Consider the following 20,484-nt stretch of genomic DNA (forward strand, 5'->3'; position numbering starts at 1 on the left):
TCCTCAGATCTTGTCTTGCAGCATCGTATTTACCCTTCCCCCAATTGTGAAACCTACCCTGTTGCACACACTTATCTCTCTCCATAACCAAGGTGAAAGTCACAAAGTTGTGGTCACCATCACCAAAATGCTTACCCACTAACAAGCCCATCACTTGTCCTGGTTCGTTACCAAGTACCAATCCAATATGGCCTCCCCTCTTGTTGGACAATCTACATACTGAGTTAGAAAAGCTTCCTGGACACACTGCGCAAACACCATCTATTTGATCTAAAGAGCTTCCAATCAATATTTGGGAAGTTGAAATCGCCCATGACTACTACCCTGTGGCTTCTGCACCTTTCCAAAATCTGTTTCCCAATCTGTTTCTCCACATCTCTGCTGCTATTGGGGGGCCTATAGTAAACACCCAACAAGGTGACTGCACCTTTCCTATTTCTGACTTCAGCCCATACTACCTCCAAAGGCAGATCCCCCTCGAACTGCCTTTCTGCAGCCGTTATACCTGAATCTGAGAGTATTTGTGCTTGTACACTTTCAACACACATTTGGAGCACTGTACAGTTTCCTTAGTTGCCTTCGGTTTCGGTCCAGTATTGCTGCATTGCTGTTGCGACTTTGTCAGGTGATCACACACCTTAGGATATTTGGAGATAACTAGGTTCCTTGGCTAGGAGGTATGGCTTTTATCTTCTATTCTACTCGCGACACGCGATTAAAAATGCCAGTAACAAATGGCATTGCTTCTACCCTGTTTATTTGTTAAGAAATTTGACCAGGGCATAGATAAGGAGGAATTTCTTCTCTCAGAAGGTAGAATCTGCGGAATTCTTTACTGTCGGAGGCTGTCTAGTCTGGGTCATTGACTTTATTTGAAACTGAGATAAATTTTTAAACAGGAAGGGAATTAAGTAGTATAGAGAAAAGGCAAGATGACAGAGTTACAAATTATCAAATCAGTCATGATTTCATTGAATCGTGGAGCTGATCTAATGGTCTGAACAGCCTAAAGAGAAAATGCTGGAAAATCTCAGCAGGTCTGGCAGCATCTGTAAGGAGAGAAAAGAGCTGACGTTTTGAGTCTAACTGACCCTTTGTCAAATAGATCCTTCGTCTGATAAGCCTACTTTTGCTTCTATATCTTCTGGTCTGCATTTCTGAGAATTTGGACAGGTCATGAATTAGCAGAGTTGCCTTAACTTGCCTTTTAAATACAATTCCTGCAGTTGATAGTAAGCCCATATCTACAGGTATAATGCTTAGCAGTAGCACAGAAATATGAAGACCCTGTTTTGGCATCCTGCACTTCATGCTAAGTGCTTTAATGGTGAGAGTCGGTTGCTGAATGAGACTGTTGGATTTGGGATAATTTGGTGAGACTGCCACATGATTTATGCTCCATTTGGCACACAGTGCTGAAAGGTCTGCCTGTATATTATGGCCTGTTGTCAGATAGGATCTCTTCCCATGTACAAAACAGACTGATTACCACTCTCAAATTGACCTTTTAATACATTTTCCAACTTGATATCACATTGTTGAATTGCAAATTCAGAAATTTCTGCATTCTTATTTAGATTTGGTAAATGGCTCAGTGTATCCAAAGTAACCATTTTGGAACCAGGTTTGTCACAGATGTTGAATTTGTACCTGTGCAGTTATTAGTAATTTGTGCCAATTCATTTCCCAACAATTTTTGATCAGTTTCCAAACCGAATTGTTTATTAAATAGGTACATGTGGAATTTTGTGATACCAAATAGTAGAGCAAGTGTTTCATGCTTTATGCTGGAATAACTGGATTAAGCTTGTGATGGACCTTTAGCTAAAATGAATTGGAAAAGATATACTTGCCACAGGTGAGTGCAGCAAAGGTTTACCAGACTGATTCCTGGAAATGGTAAATTTGCTGTCTGAGGGGAAATTAGGTTGACTAGGCCTGTATTGACTGGGGTTTAGAAGAATGAGAGGAGATCTCATTGAAATGTATAAAAGCGTGACAGGCTGGGCAGACTGGACGAAGGGATGATTATTCCGAGTTGGAGAGTTCAGGTCATAGTCTCAAGATACACAGTAGGCCATTTTGGATCAAGATGCAATGAAGTTTCTTCACTCAGTGGGTGGTATGCCTAAGGAATTATCTGCAACAAAAGGTTGTGGAGGCAAAGTTTCTGAATATACTTATTAAATGAAACAAATAAATTGCGAGAACCATTAGACATAGAAGTAGGCCACTGGACCCATCAAGTTCATTATATATTTCAATGAAACCTTGGGTGATCTATTAATCCTCAGCTCCACTGCAGAAAACTTTTGATTATTCTATACTGAATAGCAGATAAGAAGTTGGATGATTTAATAATAATAGAGGAATTCACTAAGGTGGTGGCAAAGCAAAGTTGGGTGCCTTCACCATACATGTGAAGACCAATACCCGGTCTTCGGATGAAGTTACTGATGGGCATTATGCAAACAGATTGTTTTTTTGGGGGAGCGGGTCAGCTAAATGATTTGGGAGAAGGAGAAATCACTGCATTTGATTCTCTCATTATAGTTAGATAGACAGAAATGCAACTGAGTCACAAAACAGTTTTAAACAAACAATGAATGAACTTACTCAAAATGTTTCATTGAAAATCCTTTTAGAATGGATATGGTTTCATCAACAGCCGGGCAGCCTTGCACTAATACATTTTCTAACATAAACACCTTACAATAACATGATTCAAAACATGTTGTACACACCACTGCAGTAGTGAGGAAGCATTGTGTTGCCTGAGGTGCTGTTTTTAGGACAATAAGCTAAGCTAAACTAAACACACATATGCTAGGGCCATAAAAGATCCATGGGACGAAGAGCAGGGGCAGTTCTCATAGATTAGAACAGAATATTTACATCTCAAACAATCCCATTAAATAGATCCAATTACTTAACTATATTAGAACATTTTAGAACTGTTCAACAGGGATTCCAAGGTTGTAAAAGATGGTATTTAAACACAATTTGTTCTTTGCTTGATTAAAAAAAGTGAACAATATAGGATGGTGCAACGTCAGATTTAGCAATCCTAATATTATCCAAATAATATTTTACATCCACATCTGCATGTCATTGGTTTTAATTATAATATTCACTTAGAGCAGGTTTAATGGTATTTAGGCAATATACCATGCAGACATTTCAACATTTCTTGCCCAGTGTGACGACTGATAAGTGTGTGCTAATATAACCATAAACAGCAGTTTGGAGCTATCAATTTATAGATGCATTTCCTTAGACAAAATAAAGCTGATATGGTTTTTTTTAAAAAGTGTTGACTGATTGTAGGTATTCTGCAAAACATAATGTAACGTTGCCAACGTTACACAGTTTGAAGCAAAATTCGATGCAAATGCTGGCAAGATTCACAGACTAAACACAATACTGCCCATGTTAATGCATTCCAGTTATTTCCATAGTACAAATACACAATTTTCAGTAACGTTTAATGGAAAGTGAATCACCTTTTCACCTGCTGTGCAGAAATGGAGCAGCACAGACCAAGTCCTATTCCATGAAATTCTGTAGATGTGTTCCTCACAGAGATGTTTTAGTATATTAATTATTACAGTTGCAGGAAGTATTTTTAAAACATGTTTGTATATAATGAATAAAAATGACAATTTTAATGCAACCATAAAACTTTAGTTGTTTTAGAAAGCTTATTGATGGATTGCTCATATTGACGTTTTCTAAAGTTAGACAACATCAGCTCCTGCAACTATTTAACTCAATATGAAAGCAACTAATTAGAACAGTAACAATTCTTAGCTATGCTTGTCAGAACACAAATTATTTTATATGCATTAGGGAGACAAATATTAGCAAAAACATTGCTTAGTGTTAAACCGGATTTCTGGTGCAAACACAAGAATGGTCCAAACCTTTCAACACAGTGCAACCTTATTCTTGACATATCATCAAATGCTACTGCTCAAATCAAAACCAGCTACTTGTTAATTGTAAACAGACATGACTGATACCAGAGTTAAGACAGCTCATTGTACAACTGTATTTTATGCTTTGTTTAAGATGTACAGGGTACTCTAAAATGTAATTACTTAAAGAGCAGACTGAGTTTGCCAATAAAAAGCTTTTGTAATTTATACACTTACAAATGAGAACAGTACAGAAATAAGTTATTCGTAACAACATGTTGCATTTTCTTTGTGTAAGAGCTTACACATTGTTTAGTGAACTTTTAAAAATTCCAGAGTATATTGTGAGGTCTCCACTACTTCAATTTTATCTTTCAGAGCTTGACTTCCTTATTTTATCCATCAAAACAAAAGCTCCAGACAACAACAACAACAATTCAATTGAAGAATCTTCAAATACTCTGTCAGATGTCTCTTCTCCCAAATAGTACAGCCCAACTTAACACGGCCAGTTATTGTAATTATCGTAACTGGCTGCAAGAGTCTAAATTTTAATATAATTGAGAGCAAGAATTATAAAATGTCAAAACTGATTTTGAATACAGTACCTCACTTAGAGACACTAAGGATAGCCAGTTGGGGTGGAAAAGATTATATCATAGTAAAAGCATTCTCCTGATGTTGGAATCAAGACCGTGATAGGGCAGAAAGATGACATTTTGTTTCTGAATTTTTCCAATTGCTTGTCTTAAACATTTGCCAAGGATTCTTCTTGGTTAATCAATCAGATAAGAATAAATTTGATGGAAAAAATCCAGACAGTTAGCATTCTGTTGTACCTGACCATACCAAGAATGAAAATCAGCCTTTTCCTCTGTCTTCCCCAAGCTCTAAATTAATGTAACACTAATGTGCCAAGTTGCAACTACCCTGCTTATTCACTTTACAATTTCAATAGTCCATTTGAAAATTGAAATAGCTTAATATTTAAACTAAGATTCAAATGCTAATCTGAGTCTATTAATCAAACAACTACAACAATTATTTCACACTCATAATTCTTCCTTCTCTGTAAAAATAATTGTAATATTTATTGCTCAAATAATTAAATGCACTTGGTAAAGCCATTATTAATTAAAGCTCCATTCAATTTTGTATTTCGGACAAGGAAAACAATATCTGAGCTAAATGATTTGACAATTCCTCAACCTTCATTACCATCCCAAACATACCGATGGTGGATCTCCAAGGTAGTGACTGTCAAACAATTATTTCATTACATTTTCCCATTATTAATCTAATCTGTCATATGAGCTATTGAGGTCACATTAAATTGCCCTATGGGACTGAAAAGAACCATTTATATCACATGAACATCACCATAGCAGCAAATGCGTGTCTGGTTTTAAAAGCTGTTAACCTCAAACACAACAGTGAAGTGAAGTGAAATTGTGCAAATACTTGAATATTTGTGATTTCTGACAAATGTTCCTCCATGAGTGGAGCCCACGGGGAGACCTTTAGTGAGCAAGCTGCAAGTGAGCAATGTGACTCTAACCCTATTTAAAGCACCCAACTGGTTTTAACATTTTGCACAATTTAGCTTTATTAGTATCAAGTCAATGCCCTTTACAGCTTTACTGAATTCAAAAAGATGGCAACCTTTAGCAGGGAAGATCCACCAAGGAGACGGAGAAGAATGATAATACCCCACATCAACATGCTCGCTGTCATGTTCTTCGACACAATGAAAGACAGTTACAATGCCAATTAAGGATGCCCTCTGTCATCTGCTGGAGCATGGCTTGTGTTTAGAAGGTCTGGATGGCAATCCCATCCTGGTTGCCAATGTCACAACCATCTTGATGTTTTATGCTGGCGGTTTCAACTGGAGATTTGTGTAACACCTCCCAATACTCAATGCATCTGAGATGTAACTGATGTTATTTTCTCCATATCACAGCTTCTCATATCCTTCCCCCATGATGAGAAGAGTCAATTAGCCCAAGCACTGGAATGCACCACAATTGCTGACTTCTACCCAAGTTCAGGGTACTGTCAAATGCACACACATTGGCCTCAGAGCACTATATCACCAACCTGTCAAATTCACCAACAGAAAAGGTTTCCATTCCTTAAATGTTTAAATTATATATGACAATCAATTCAAAATTTTGGAATGCTGCACCAGATATCCATTGACCATGATTCATGCTTACAAAAGAACTCTAGGTGACTGCCTCCTTCCAAAGTCCACAGGTGAGAAAAGGATGACTGCTGGGAGACAACAGTTCTTTCTCCAAATATGCCACTGCCGCTTTTCTAATCCCCTCAGACAGGCACAGAACCAGATACAATACTGCGCATGCTTCCTGATGAAGGGTTTATGCCTGAAACATTGAGTCTCCTACTCTTCAGATGCTGCTTGGTGTTGTTTTCCAGCACCACAGTCTCAACTCTGATCTCCAGCATTTGCAGTCCTCTCTTTCTCCTGCTCATGCTTCTACCAGGATTAAAGGCCATTTTAAGATTTTGATGCCAGGATCATCCTGATTGAGCCTTGCTGTATCTGCCAGAAACAGTGCCATGCATCATTGTGGGATGCTGACAAAATGGGGGATTGAGAACAATTTCTGAGAATAATGATCAGCACATTGACCAGAGAGACCAACCGTGAATGCATCACTGAAGCTGAGAGGTTAGAGATAGGCCATTTGAAATCCACCTCCAGGATGAATGAGCTGGATTCAGATATTGTTTAATTGTTTAAGATTCAGTAATCTGGAATGCAGCCCTTTTTTTTTCTTTATTAATTCATGGGATGAGGGTGTTGCTGGCTAAGCAGCATTTATTGGGCAAAAGTGGGTACTGCAGATGCTGGAGATCAGAGTTAAGATTAGAGTAGTGCTGGAAAAGCACAGCAGGTCAGACAGCATCCGAGGAGCAGGAAAATTCACGTTTTGAGCAAAAACCCTTAATTAGGAATGAGGCTGGGAGCCTTGGGGTGGAGAGATAAATGGGAGGGGGTGGGGCTGGGGAGAATGTAGCTGAGAGTGCAACAGGTGGATGGAAGTGGGGGTGAAGGTGATAGGTCAGAGAAGAGGGTGGAGCGGATAGGTGGGAAGGAAGATTGACAGGTGGGACAGGTCAGCAGGATGTGCTGAGCTGGAAGGTTGGAACTGGGATAATATGGGGGGAAGGAAATAAGGAAACTGGTGAAAGTTCACATTAATGCCATGGGTTTGAAGGGTCCCGAGGCAGAAGGTGAGGTGTTCTTCCTCCAGGTGTCCGGTGGTGAGAGAGGGGCGGTGGAGGAGGGCCCAAGACCTCCATGCCCTTGGCAGAGTGGGAGGGGGAGTTGAAATGTTGGGCCAAGGAGCGGTGGGGTTGATCGGTGCACGTGTCCCAGAGATGTTTGCTGAAGGCCTCTGCGAGAAGGCGTCCGGTCTTCCCCAATGTAGAGGAGACTGCATCGGGAGCAGCAGATTCAATAAATGTTGTGTGTGGAAGTGCAGGTGAATCTTTGATGGATGTGGAAGGCTCCTTTGGGGCCTTGGATGGTGGTGAGGGGGGAGGTGTGGGCGCGGGTTTTGCATTTCCCGCAGTGACAGGGGAAGGTGCCAGTATGGGAGGGTGGTTTGGTGGGGGACGTGGACTTGACCAGGTGGTCGCAGAGGGAATGATCTTTGTGGAAAGTGGATAGGGGAGGGGAGGGAAATATATCCCTGGTGGTGGGGTCCATTTGGAGGTGGCGGAAATGTTGGCAGATGATGCCGTTAATGCGAAGGTTGGTGGGGTAGAAGGTGAGGACGGGGGGTTCTGTCCTTGTTGCAGTTGGAGGGGTGGGGTTCGAGGGCAGAGGTGCGGGACATGAATGAGATGCGTTGGAGGCCATCTTCAACCACATGTCAGTATTTATTGCCCATCCCTATTTAGCCAGAAAGCAGTTAAGAGTCAACCACATTGCTGTGGGTCTGGAGTCCATAGGCAAGGATGACAGTTTCTTTCCCTAATGGACATTAGTGAACCAAATGAATTTTTCCGACAATTGGCAATGGATTATGATCAAAAGATTTTCAATTCCAGATATTTATTGAATTCAAATTCCACCATTTGTTATGGCAAGATTCGATCCCAGGCCCCCAGAATGCTATCTGGGTCTCTGGATTAATAGTCCAGCGATAACACCACAAGACCATCGCATCCCCTTAATACAAGAGCATGTGGATCTTGCTATCTTTGCAGTCCCAGACCTTGCAATCGTTAAATGTGTTGTTACCCATCTGATAGCTTAATATTTTGGGGTGATCTCACTTTCAAGTGTGCGCTCATTACATGTCTTACTAACCATTAGGGTAAAAGAAGCAATGAGCCAATACACTAACATAACATGACACACAGATTGGGTCATTCTTAAAAACTTCTGTCAGGATTTCACAGCTGTGTTTTGTGCAATGAAGTCTCTCATCATAGCAGGTTGAGGAGAATAATCAGGAATCCCCTTTGATCCTTCTATCAGCAGGAATCCTTCAATATTTTAGAGAATGTGCAGACTGTTACTTTGCCCTGCAGTGGTTAAGCATCCTCTCTGACAGTACTTTTCTCACCAGGCCAATTCACAATGAGGAAGAATGGATATATCAGCTGTCGACTGTACAGCTTCCAGCCTTAAATTACAGTGCATTCCCTTAAAAATCAAATATACAGAATGAACATTTCTCTCCAAAGTTGTGTGGAATTACTTTAAGTTTAAGCTCAAAAGACAAGCCTAATCTGAGTTAGCTTTCTAAAACATCCTCATCACTATTCATTTGCCCACCTGATATCCAGGCTGAGCAAACAACATTTCCACCCCATGACAGCACAAACCTCTCCAGACACGACTGCTCAAAAAGAGTCACAGAAAATGCTCTCACCCCTGCCCCTACCAACTAAAACTCAGTGCCCAGCTTCAAAATACACCAACCTCATTCAAGCAGACAGTGTGACATCTTCCATGCCATTTTCTGAACCCCCTAAGCATTCATTTATAACTATATACATATAAAACACAACTTAAAAATGCATACACATATATGCTAACAAATTGCATCCACAACCATTATTCTATCACATTAATTTCATAATCTATTACTCACTGTATATTTACGACTAAAGAAAGAGCAGAAAGCAGTTGATCAGCTGTAATATTGTCTGATGAACATGCTGCAATGAATTCACCAAAAGCAATATAAGTTATGTCATGTTCTGAAAAATAAGGTCTGTTCCCTTTCCAATTTTTATCAGATTAATACACTTACTTTGCTTTCTTTAGTTGGAGTCTCCTCTTTAATGCCAGGAATTATTTTAAAAGTTATTGCTCCTTGTGACTGGGCCTAGACAAAATTTTAAAATGCACATATTAGTTACAAGTGTAACAATGAAGAACTTATAAAAATGATAGAAGTAACAATGCGATGAATTTTAAAAAGAATAAAATTAGCCTTTTGCCATTCAGGGTCTTGGCTTAGTTTTCTTTAATTATTGTTTATTCCAAATGGACCTAACATCCACAAACTGGATACTTTATCCTCCCGGACCTTCATGCATGTCAGTATAATTACCTCAAATCTGCTTCCTGGACTTATAAACTTTCACTAAGCCACCATGCTCTTTTATAAATGAAGACTATCACAAGGACAAAGATTGGACATTTACAGATTCTTGCAAATAATTACCAAATATTTATAAACAGTAATATAATGCTAAAACAATTAGAATTGAAGCATAAAAAGAAAAACTGGAAAATGGATTAACTGCTGCATCAAAGAAAATGTTATAACATTTTAAAATTTGTTTTGAAAATAACTGGAGTTTTTCCAAGAGATCTGTTTTGAATTCCTATGGTGTTGAAAGTTTTTCATGGGACATCAATTGAGGCCTCCTCCTGAAATAAGACAAGATTGGCTCCAAGGGACAAAATCAATTTGTACACTACAACAAACAGCTTTTGCTACCCATTCTTCAATGTCTCCCTTTGACTGATGACTTCCTTACGTCTCACAAGTGTAGTGAGAAGTAGCTGAAGAAAGTGCAATAAGAATGATAAGTTACATTTTGTGCATGAGAAATAATACCTAGGTTGTACAGCTATTTACTTAAGTTGTCAGGAAGACATGAGAGATTGAGCTGGATAAAATCCATGTTTACCAATGTATTTTTCCTTATCACACCAATTTGTGCATGAGACAAATGCAATTTATGCATCTGTACATAGCGATTTGGAGCGAAATTAGGCTACAAAAAGAATGCAATATTAAGATGAAAAAGTACATCATTTTCACACACTAAATACAGGAACAGAAAAAAGTCATTCATCCCAGAATCTGTTCTACCATTCAATCAAATCATGAGATAAATCTTAAGTGAATTTAGCGACATTGCTAAAAATATGAATAGTATGGGATCAAACAAAAATCAAACTCAATTTTCACATTTTCAATTGGACTAGCCTCAGTAACCTTTTGGGAAAGAATCTTTCCATTACCCTTTGGCTGAAACGTGCTTCTAGACATCATACTTGATACAGACAAGCTTTAATTTTGGTTGTGCCCTTTTATTCTGAACTCCCCCAAATAAGGAAGATCTTTATTCTCTCTTTTGACTGTCAATTACTATCATCACCGAAAGCATCCCAATTAGATCATAATCTATGAGGCTACTAGTCAAGTATATGGAACACCCCATAATTTAATCCTTTTAGACCCAATATCAATCAGGTAAATGTGTAATGCAATTCCTCTGAAGTTAGAATGTCCTTTAGTGGGCCATTGCCCAGAACTGTATGACATACTCCAGATGTACTCTAAGCAATGTCTACAAAACTACCACACAACTTCCATTCTTTTGCATTCAAGCTTCAGTGAAATGAGGGCTGCCATTTTGTTTTCTATCAGCCTACTGGTTTATAGTCAGGTCTGGGGGTGCGCCATTACTAACTCTCCTCCTCCTCAAATTTTGGTTTCTTAGCATTGAGAAAATATTCGGGACTATCTTTCTGCAGTCCAAAGTGAATTACCTTGCACTTACCCAGATCTCTGTCTGTCAGTGTTTTGTCCATTTTCAATCTATCAATGGAACTTTACAACATTCTGTCCCATCAACACTATTTACTATGATACCCAACATTAATGATGTCATCAAACTTGAATATGCAGTTCTCAGTGAGGGAATGGTTGATTATGGCCTGAGGCATTACCCGACCCTCAATTGTGCAGGCAGTATAAGGTGGACAGGAAAGCACCAAGTGAATTTTCAGAGTGGTTAGAGACAAAAAAACTGCAGATATGGGAATCCAAAGTCAAAAGACAAGAGGCTGGAAGAACACAGCAAGCCAGACAGCATCAGGAGGTGGAGAAGTCAACATTTTGGGTATTAACAATTTTCAGAGTGACTTTACTTGCCCTCCACTTCTAAACCAGCTAATGGGAGAAACCATAAAATTCGGTGTCGAAAAGTAGCAGTTACAATCTAATCTTAAGTCACATTTCAACTCCACCATACCTATTTTGAACAAATTACATCTTTTATTTTAAATCTAGATTTTGTTGCATGTAGATTCAGAAAAGGGTGATCGCTTGTTCAAGCTGAGAATTTATATTGTCTAACTTCACAACATAGCCCTCACCAACATAGGGAATAGTTGGCCTCCTTAATATTTAGCCTGAAGTGAACAAACAATTGTCTTTTGTCATATGACTGTCACTATTTCCTAATATTTATGAACACACGCACCAGCTGGTTTCGAAACAGTTTCTACCCTACTGTTGTTAGAATACTGAATGGACTCAAACTCTTAACATTCACCTGTACCTGTGTTTTTGTTTTTTCCACTGTTTACCTATTATTTACTTACCTGTGCTACTTAACTCTATGATCTGCCTGTATTGCTCGCAAGACAAAGCTTTTCACTGTGCCTTAGTATATGTGACAATAAATTCAATCCAATTCAATTTAATTCCTCAAACGTCAAGTTTTCCTGCTCTTCCAATGTTCAAATTCTCATTCCCTGGATAGAGATTTCTTTGCTCAGAATTCTGTTGGTATAACTTGTACACAATCTAGTTTATACAGCCAAAAGTAATTAAAACACCTGAAGGAGTTAGACTGTTGTGCCTGTGCTTGCCTTTCATTCATGTAATTCAACATTAACCACTCCACCTTATTCTACTATGGCTCTGTATTTTTCTCTGCTCTGTTCACCCATTATTCCATTAAAAGAAGCAATATTTTCTGGCTTCAACACTTGTTATGGCATTCCATACTCAAGTTGGGAAATGCATTAAAAAAAACTAACTTCTTTTGACCCAGTGAGCATTTGAAATGGTTGCTTCTGCATCTCTGCCTCTGCAACCAGAGAAAATAATCTTTCCTATTCACTGTATAAGAGCTCATCATAACCTAAAAATCTTCCCTGCTTCAGTAGAAATAATCTATAAATCTGGTTTCTCTTCATAATTGTAAAGGCTTATTCTTGTTGGTAAATCTATGCTGCAGACTTTGTATAGCTTTAAATTCATTTGCTACAGCTTGCCTTAATTTGATTTGATCTACAAGTGGTTCTGCTATAACGCACGTTTCTTCAACGCAAATTAGCTTTAACGCGATTGAAGAATTTAGATAGTTATTTGTAGAACATGAATGTTGGTTTAAATGTTGCAATTATTGCATAATTTTCTTTTAAGGTAAGATTGCAGGAGAATGGAATTATCGCGTTATATCAGAACCAACTGTATTGTAGTCATATGTACCTAAGTACAGTGAAAAGCTTTGTTTACGAGCAGTGCAGACAGATCATAGTAAGCAAGGATACACAGATCAAAGGGAGTTGAGACAGAGTGAGGCATACAGGTTCCATTACACAGGAGGTGCATGAAGCAAGATCAACATTATTTGAAGTTAGACAGTCTATTCATCCGTCAAATAAGGCCAGGTAAGAAGCTGTTCTTGTGTTGCCGGTGCATGTATTAAAGCTTCGATATCTTCTGCCTTACAGGAGAGGTTGTAGGAGAGCATTACTGGGATGGGAGTGGTCTTTGACGATGTTGGCAACCTTTCCAGGTAGCGAGATGTGTAAATGGAGCCCATGGATCAAACGCTGGCTTCCATGATGGTCTTGGCTGTGCACACAACCTTCTGTAGTTTCTTATGGTCCTGGGCAGAGCATTTGCTGGACCAGGCCATTATGCACCTGGACAGCATGCTTTCAATGGCGCATCTGTAAAAGTTGGTGAGGGTCCTTATGGACATGCCAAATACCCGAAGTTGCCTGAGGAAGAACAGGCATTGTCATGCCTTCTTTACTGTTACATCAATGTGGCAAGTTCAGGACAGGTTGTCAATTATCATCATTCTTTGAAGATATACCAAGCAAAGTGAATAATGGGGATCCTGCAGTATACATGGACTTCAGAACACATTTGATGATGTGCCACACAGAAGTTTAATAAGCAAAGGAAGAACACAAGTGGTTTAGAGTAATATATTAGCTTAAAGGAAGGATTTGCTAACCTACAGAAAACTAGACAGTCAGGATAAATGCATCTTTTTCTGGCAAGGTATAACTAATGGGGTGCCATAAGGTTTGATTCTTGGAGCCCCAACTATTTACAATCTGCCTGAATGGCTTGGACACAGATAGAAGGAACTCTAGCCAAATTTGGAGATAACATTAAAATAGTGACACAGTAAGGTGCAATGAAGAAATAAGAGATTTAGAAATGGATATGCATAGGTTTGGATGAACGGGCCAATATTTGGCAGGTGGAATTTAACATGGGCATGCTTCAGGTTATCCATTTTGGTTGGAAGAATAAAAAGACAACTTATCTGAATGGAAAGAAACTTCAAAATGCTTTGACGCATGTGTTCTCATGCATGAGTCACAGAAAGGTAATAGGCAAGTACAGCAGGTAATAAAGGAGGGCAAATGGAATTTCAGTATTTACTGTGAAAAGAATACAGTATAAAAGCAAGGAGGTATTGTTGTTACTCCACAAGACATTGAGGAGTCTGCATCTGGAGGACAGTGTCCAGTTTTACTCAGAGATGTACAGCATGGAAACAGATCCTTCGGTCCAACCCGTCCATGCCGACCAGACATCCCAACACAATCTAGTCCCACCTGCCAGCACCTGGCCCATATCCCTCCAAACCCTTCCTATTCATATACCCATCCAAATGCCCTTTAAATATTGCAATTGTACCAGCCTCCACCACTTCCTCCGGCAGCTCATTACATACATGTACCACCTTCTGCGTGAAAAAGATGCCCCTTAGGTCTCTTTTATATCTTTCCCCTCTCACCCTAAACCTATGCCCTCTAGTTATGGACTGCCCCCACCCCAGGGAAAAGACTTAGTCTATTTATCCTATTCACGCCCCTCATAATTTTGTAAACCTCTATAAGGTCACCCCTCACCCTTTGACGCTCCAAGGAAAATAGCCCCAGCCTTTTCAGTCTCTCCCTATAGCTCAAATTCTCCAACCCTGGCAACATCCTTGTAAATCTTTTCTGAACCCTTTCAAGTTTCACAACATCTTTCTGATAGGAATGAGACCAGAGTTGCACGCAATATTCCAACAGTGGCCTAACCAATGTCCTGTACAGCGCAACATGACCTCCCAATTCCTGTACTCAATACTCTGACCAATAAAAGAAAGCATACCAAATGCCTTCTTCACTAGCCTATTTACCTGCGACTCCACTTTCAAGGAGCTAGGTCTCTTTGTTCAGCAACATTCTCTAGGACCTTACCATTAAGTGTGTAAGTTCTGTTATTGGGCCCAATGACCCATCTGGTCCAGATCCTGTTGTAATCTGAGATAACTCTCTTCGCTGTCCACTACACCTCCAATTTTGGTGTCATCTGCAAATTTACTAACTGTACCTTTTATGCTCACATCCAAATCATTTATGTAAATGACGACAAGTAGGAGACCCAGCACCGATCCTTGAGGCACTCCGCTGGTCACAGGCCTCCAGTCTGAAAAACAACCCTCCATCACCACCCTCTGTTTTCTACTTTTGAGCCAGTTCTGTATCCAAATGGCTAGTTCTCCCTGTATTCCACGAGATCTAACCTTGCTAATCAGTCTACCATGGGGAACCTTGTTGAACACCTTACTGACGTCCATATAGATCACATCTACCGCTCTGCCCTCATCAATCCTTTTTGTTCTCCTTACTTGAGGAAGGATATAACTGCATTGGACACAATTCGGAGAAGGTTCACAAGATGAATTCCAGAGGTGAAAAGCTTCTGTTATGAGGAGAGATTAAGCATTTGAGGCCGATACTCGCTTGAGTTTAGAAGGATGAGAGGAGATTTAATTGAAGTATTTGAGATGTTAAAAGGGATTGACAAAATAGATATGGAGTGGACGTCACTCCTTGTGGGGTAATGTAGAAAGAGAGGTAACAGTTTTAGGCTAAAGAGTGGCAGAATTAAAACAGATGAGAAGGAAATACTTCCCTCTAAGGGTAGCGAATCTATGGAATTCACTACCCCAAAGTGCAGGAGATGCCAGGACACTGAATAAACTTATGATAAATAGATTTTTAATTAGTCAAGGGTTATGGGGAGCAGGCAGGAAAATGGAGCTGAGGCAGAGATGAAATCAGCAACGATTATATGCAATAGTGGTGTGGACTCAAGGGCCTGAATTGCCTACTTCTGCTCCTACTTGGTTTCTTCTAATGAATGCACCTAAGTAGAACTTTCAGAGAGATCTGAACAGAGTGCATGAGTGAACAAGTGAGATTTAAATTTTTAATTGGACGAAGGCAAGGATCGAAGGACACAATAAATAGGCAATTTCTAGCAGTTTTTTGAGAGTAGGGAACCACCGAGGGACTCAAAAGAAAACAACTGTGTCAAAGGTCATACATACCAATATTTGAATGATTTCCTCAGGTCTTTTATCATCAACCTCAATTCCATTAACTTCCTTCAGCTCGTCTCCAATATGGATAAGACCTATTTTAACAAGAAACATTTCAGCTGTGTATATAAACAGGGGCAAGCGATGGGATTGTGGCAATGTCACAAAGCCCAAGCTAATAATCCAGAATTCAAGAAAAAGCAGCTCTTAGGAATGGTGACCACAAAATCATTAGTGAACTAGGTGGGTTTTTGCAATAATGTCTTGAACATAGGAGTAACCTTAGGTCAGTTAACCCATCAAACCTGCTCTGCGATTCAATTAGAATGTGGTTGATCAGCTAACTCAACACCACTTTCCCACAGAATTATGGCCTCTCTGTTTGATGGCAATGGAGAGAGTAGGAGGGTATACCACGAGCACCAAGCATACCTAAAGATTAGGCGCTAACCTGGCAAAGCTACAACAGAAAGTTACATGCAATAGCTGGAGCCAAGCGATTCCACAAACAGATCAGATCAAGTCTAAGCTCTACATTCCTGCCACATTCAGTCATGAACACTGATGGACGATTAAATCACAAAATAGAGGAGGAGACTCCCCATCCTCAACGATGGGGTGTCCAGCATATCAGAGCACAAGACAAAGCTGAAGTGTACTATCATAACCACTTAGCTCCTGACCTCATTATAGCCTTGGTTGAAACATGATCTAAAGAACTCAGCTTCAGAGATGAAGTGATAGTGAATAGCCATGAAACAAGGCAATAAATGACCATTTGATGGGGCAACAGCAAAATTGAACACATTGGGAATCAGGGGGAACTCTCCTGATTGGAGTCATACTTAGCACAAAAGTGGAAGATTATAACACTGGAGGTCAATCACCTCAATCCCAGCACATCATTGCAATTATTCCTCAGGAGAGTGTCCAAGGCGAACCATCTTCAGCTGCTTTATAAATGACCTTCCCTCCATCATAAAGGTCAGAAGTTGAGATGCTCACCAATGAATACACAAGATTCAGCATATTCACATTTCTTCAGATACTGAAGTCCACATTGCAAGATCTGAACAATACCCAGGTTTGGTCCAGCAAGTGACAAGTAACAACCAGCACAAGTGTCAGGACAATGGTCATTTCCAACGAGAGAATCTAACCATTTCTTTTAACATTCTATGACATAACCATTGCTGGCACTCCCCCAGCAACATCTTAGGGTTTACTGTTGACCAGAAACCGAAGTGGACCAGATATTTAAATGCCACAGATCAGAGGCTAGGAACTCTCAGGGCAAGTAACTCAAGCCCGAACTCACCAGAGTCTGTCCACCACGTACAAGGCACAGGTTTGGAATTTAATGGAATATTCTCCAAATGCCTGTCTAACTGTAGTACCAATGACACTCAAGAAGCTTGACAACATCCAAAACAAAGTAGCCTGCCCACCACTTTAAACATTTAAGCTCTCCACCACTGATGTCTGAGTGGTGGCAGTGTGAACTATCTACAAGATGCAGAGCAACAGCTCACCAAGTCTTTTGTGACAGCGCTTTCCAAACCTGTAACCTCTACTACCTAAAAGGACAAGATCAGCAGGTGCATGGGAACATCTCCACCTGCAAACTACCTTCCAAACCACACAACATCCTGACTTGGAACAATACTGTCATCAGTTCATGGTCAATGAGTAAAAATCCTGGAAATCCTTTCCCAACAGCAGTGTGGGTGTACTTACATTATATGGACTGCAATGTTTCAAGAAGGCATCTTACCAATACCTCCTCAAGAATATTCAGAAATGGGCAATAAATGGTCGCTGAACCAACAACACTCAAATCTTATAAACTGAAAAAAAAATAACAATTTATGTTGCTCATTCTCAACTATTGGATGTTGAAAATGTTTCACAAAACTGTGCAAACAATAAAATTATACCACTTCTGTCTGCAGCTCCTCCTCGCATGATTCTTGCCACAACAATAGCACCAGTGCTTTCATCTCTTCGTATTGTGGCTCCCTATCAACCAAAGAAAAAGAAAATGAACAGGAACCCTTCACAAGTCTATTACTAAGCAAAGTGAGAAAAGAACTTCAATACCAAAATGCTAGTTCTCAAAATATTTACTTACAAAATAATGGTTTCATTTTTTTGTAAATATACTTAAAAACTTTGATGATTGATTAAAATGAAACTCCCAAAATAATATTTTATTCTCTATAAGTACAGAGATTGTTTTCAATTATGATTACAATTATATTTCGTGGAATAGAGTGTCTGGCTTCAACATTACAGCTTTTTTTTTTAAGAAAGCACCGTTCGAGAAGAAGTAACATCAATGAAATGTGAGAACACTAAACTTTGAGTGGGTGAAGTCAAGTGGTCGTGAGTGATGCACGATTCAGTAATGGCAAATACATAACTGAATTTTTAAAGTGTACTGAAAGCATTTGAGACCAACTAAGACAAGAATTTCAGAAAGAGATCTTTACAGAAATGTTAATAATTGATATTGAAGTTAGCATCATAAAAGGAAGCGTTGAGATTGTGGAACATTGATAAAAGAATTGGAATACAGATATTTGTTTTACACTTCAATTATAATTCATTTTAACTACAAAATATACCACAGAACAACAAACTTTAAAGCATTTTCAGACAAAACTGTGATAAAATGCAACAGATCTTATTTTGGTTATTCGAATACCATATAAACTGAAAGATACATATCACTGCTCAATAATTTATGCCAGTTTCTTAAATTCAATTAACATATTTTTTGGAAATTTTGAGCATTAATTCAGGAACAAATAGAAAGTCAATGACCAATCTGTTATTAGCAATATCTATTGGACATAACAATCATCCAGTAAAAGTTACAAACAGGAAATACTAGAAATATAAAGGACAGACAGCATCGACGGAGAGAGAAACAAAGTTAACACTTTAGGTCAACGATCCTTTCCTCTCCAAAGTTGCCTGTCTGCTGAGAATTTCAGCAATTTCTACATTTAATTTCAAAATTCCAGTAATCCAGTCTTTGGATTCAGTACATACTGGAATTGGGCTAAAAGAAACTCACATCTATTATTTAGACTATAAGAAAGGAAAACAACTGCAAGCAGGAAATAAAATTAACACATGGTCAAAGGAGATTTCGAAATGAGATGAAAAATCATGTCAAAAGAGTAGCTAATGAAGGAAAGTCTCAAAGGAAGGAAGGACGGACAGACACAAGGCATTCTGTAGCTTACAGCCCTTATGGAAGATTTTAAAAAGAAAATTTCAAAAAAAAGCAGCTTTGAAAAAAAACTGTTGCTTTGGAACTGTACTATAATTTTCTTCTTACATTAGGTGTTAATCAACAGTGTTGATCACAGGGACAGGGAAGCAGCCAGCTCACTGTGCATTCACTTCAGTACATAAGTAGCTCTTTGGCCACTCCTTCCACCCGCCATAATTGAGCAGCAGTGCAAATAAGCACTGTAGAAACAACTACATTCCTCTCATTACTGCTCAAATATCATATTGAATCTGGATTGGAACATGAAGACCTATGTTTAATCATTTTTTTTAACTAATGTATGGCTCTGTCCACAATTTAAATTTTACAAACTTGGACCCACTTCCAGTAACAGGTAGCGTATGTCGCACAAGTCCCCATTATAAGGTGCACTTAAATAAATATAGAGTCATGGAGATGGTACAAGAGACAGGCTAAAGAATTAAAAGATAGCTGCCAGCTGCTAAAATGAAAATACTGTGCAAATCCAAAGGGTATTTCAGACACAGATGGATATATTGCAACAGGCTTTTAGGCAGCCAGAAAAGAATACTAAAGAATACAATCGAAAAAAGCAAATTTACCAGAGGCTCTTTGTTTTTAACAAGTCGAATTATTTTCACTGAATCTTCATCGTCATCAAGATCATCAGGCATAGGGGGCAATACAGGGTCATAATTCTTCATAGCCACTGTGTCATGAACCGACAGTAAAGCCTGTAAATATGCAGTTAATAAGCCATTAGTATGTGATGACAAACACTTTTAAAAAAGTAACTGTTTAAATTGCAGAGATTCATGAACTGTTCGAATTTAGCCTCATATAAAAGCAGATGTTTGCTTCACTATGGGTTTTCTTTGTGAAGTAAAATTACTGCAAAGGAAATACATCTCAATATTTCAAAAAGCTGAGGTTTGAACATTTTCTGTCCACTTCTGACCACATCCAAACAAGTATCTCACTCAAAATAAAAACAGAAAATGCTTGAAATACTCAGCTACTCAAGCAGTATCTGGAGACAAAGTTAACTGTGGAGCCTTGTTGTATCCAAAGCTCTGGCGGCAGGGGTCATTGTGTCACACAGCATGGAAACACACCCTTTTGGTCCAACTTATCCATGCCAACCAGGTTTTCCAAGTCTTGCCTAGCGAGAACAGACAGCCAGATGAGAAGAAACCCCAAGGTTCCCAAAATCCAATTCTTTGATCAGGCACCAAATACCCTTGATTGAGGATTCTTCTCTCCTCCAACACCTGATTTCTAGCACACACAAATCACAATGATTCAAGTTCCAATTATATTTACATCATAAGCAATACATGCATTGTTCACTAACTTTACTGCCTATAATAAATGCCTAAT

At 39.1% G+C, this 20,484-nt stretch overlaps 1 protein-coding gene across 9 annotated transcripts in view; it reads right to left on the minus strand.

Annotated features, from left to right (window-relative positions):
* mpp7a (membrane palmitoylated protein 7a) overlaps window positions 1–20,484 on the minus strand; it is a 429,268-nt gene that overhangs the window by 109,878 nt on the left and 298,906 nt on the right. For all 9 annotated transcript variants that reach the window (XM_043690509.1, XM_043690504.1, XM_043690506.1 and 6 more), the window contains 4 exons: window positions 19,707–19,838; window positions 17,777–17,858; window positions 15,849–15,934; window positions 9,218–9,292 (listed from right to left, as the gene is read on the minus strand). In XM_043690509.1, the coding sequence (XP_043546444.1) occupies window positions 9,218–9,292; window positions 15,849–15,934; window positions 17,777–17,858; window positions 19,707–19,838 (375 nt within the window). The remainder of the gene's footprint in view (window positions 1–9,217; window positions 9,293–15,848; window positions 15,935–17,776; window positions 17,859–19,706; window positions 19,839–20,484) is intronic.

Source organism: Chiloscyllium plagiosum, chromosome 5, assembly GCF_004010195.1.
Source record: "Chiloscyllium plagiosum isolate BGI_BamShark_2017 chromosome 5, ASM401019v2, whole genome shotgun sequence".
NCBI lineage: Eukaryota > Metazoa > Chordata > Chondrichthyes > Orectolobiformes > Hemiscylliidae > Chiloscyllium > Chiloscyllium plagiosum.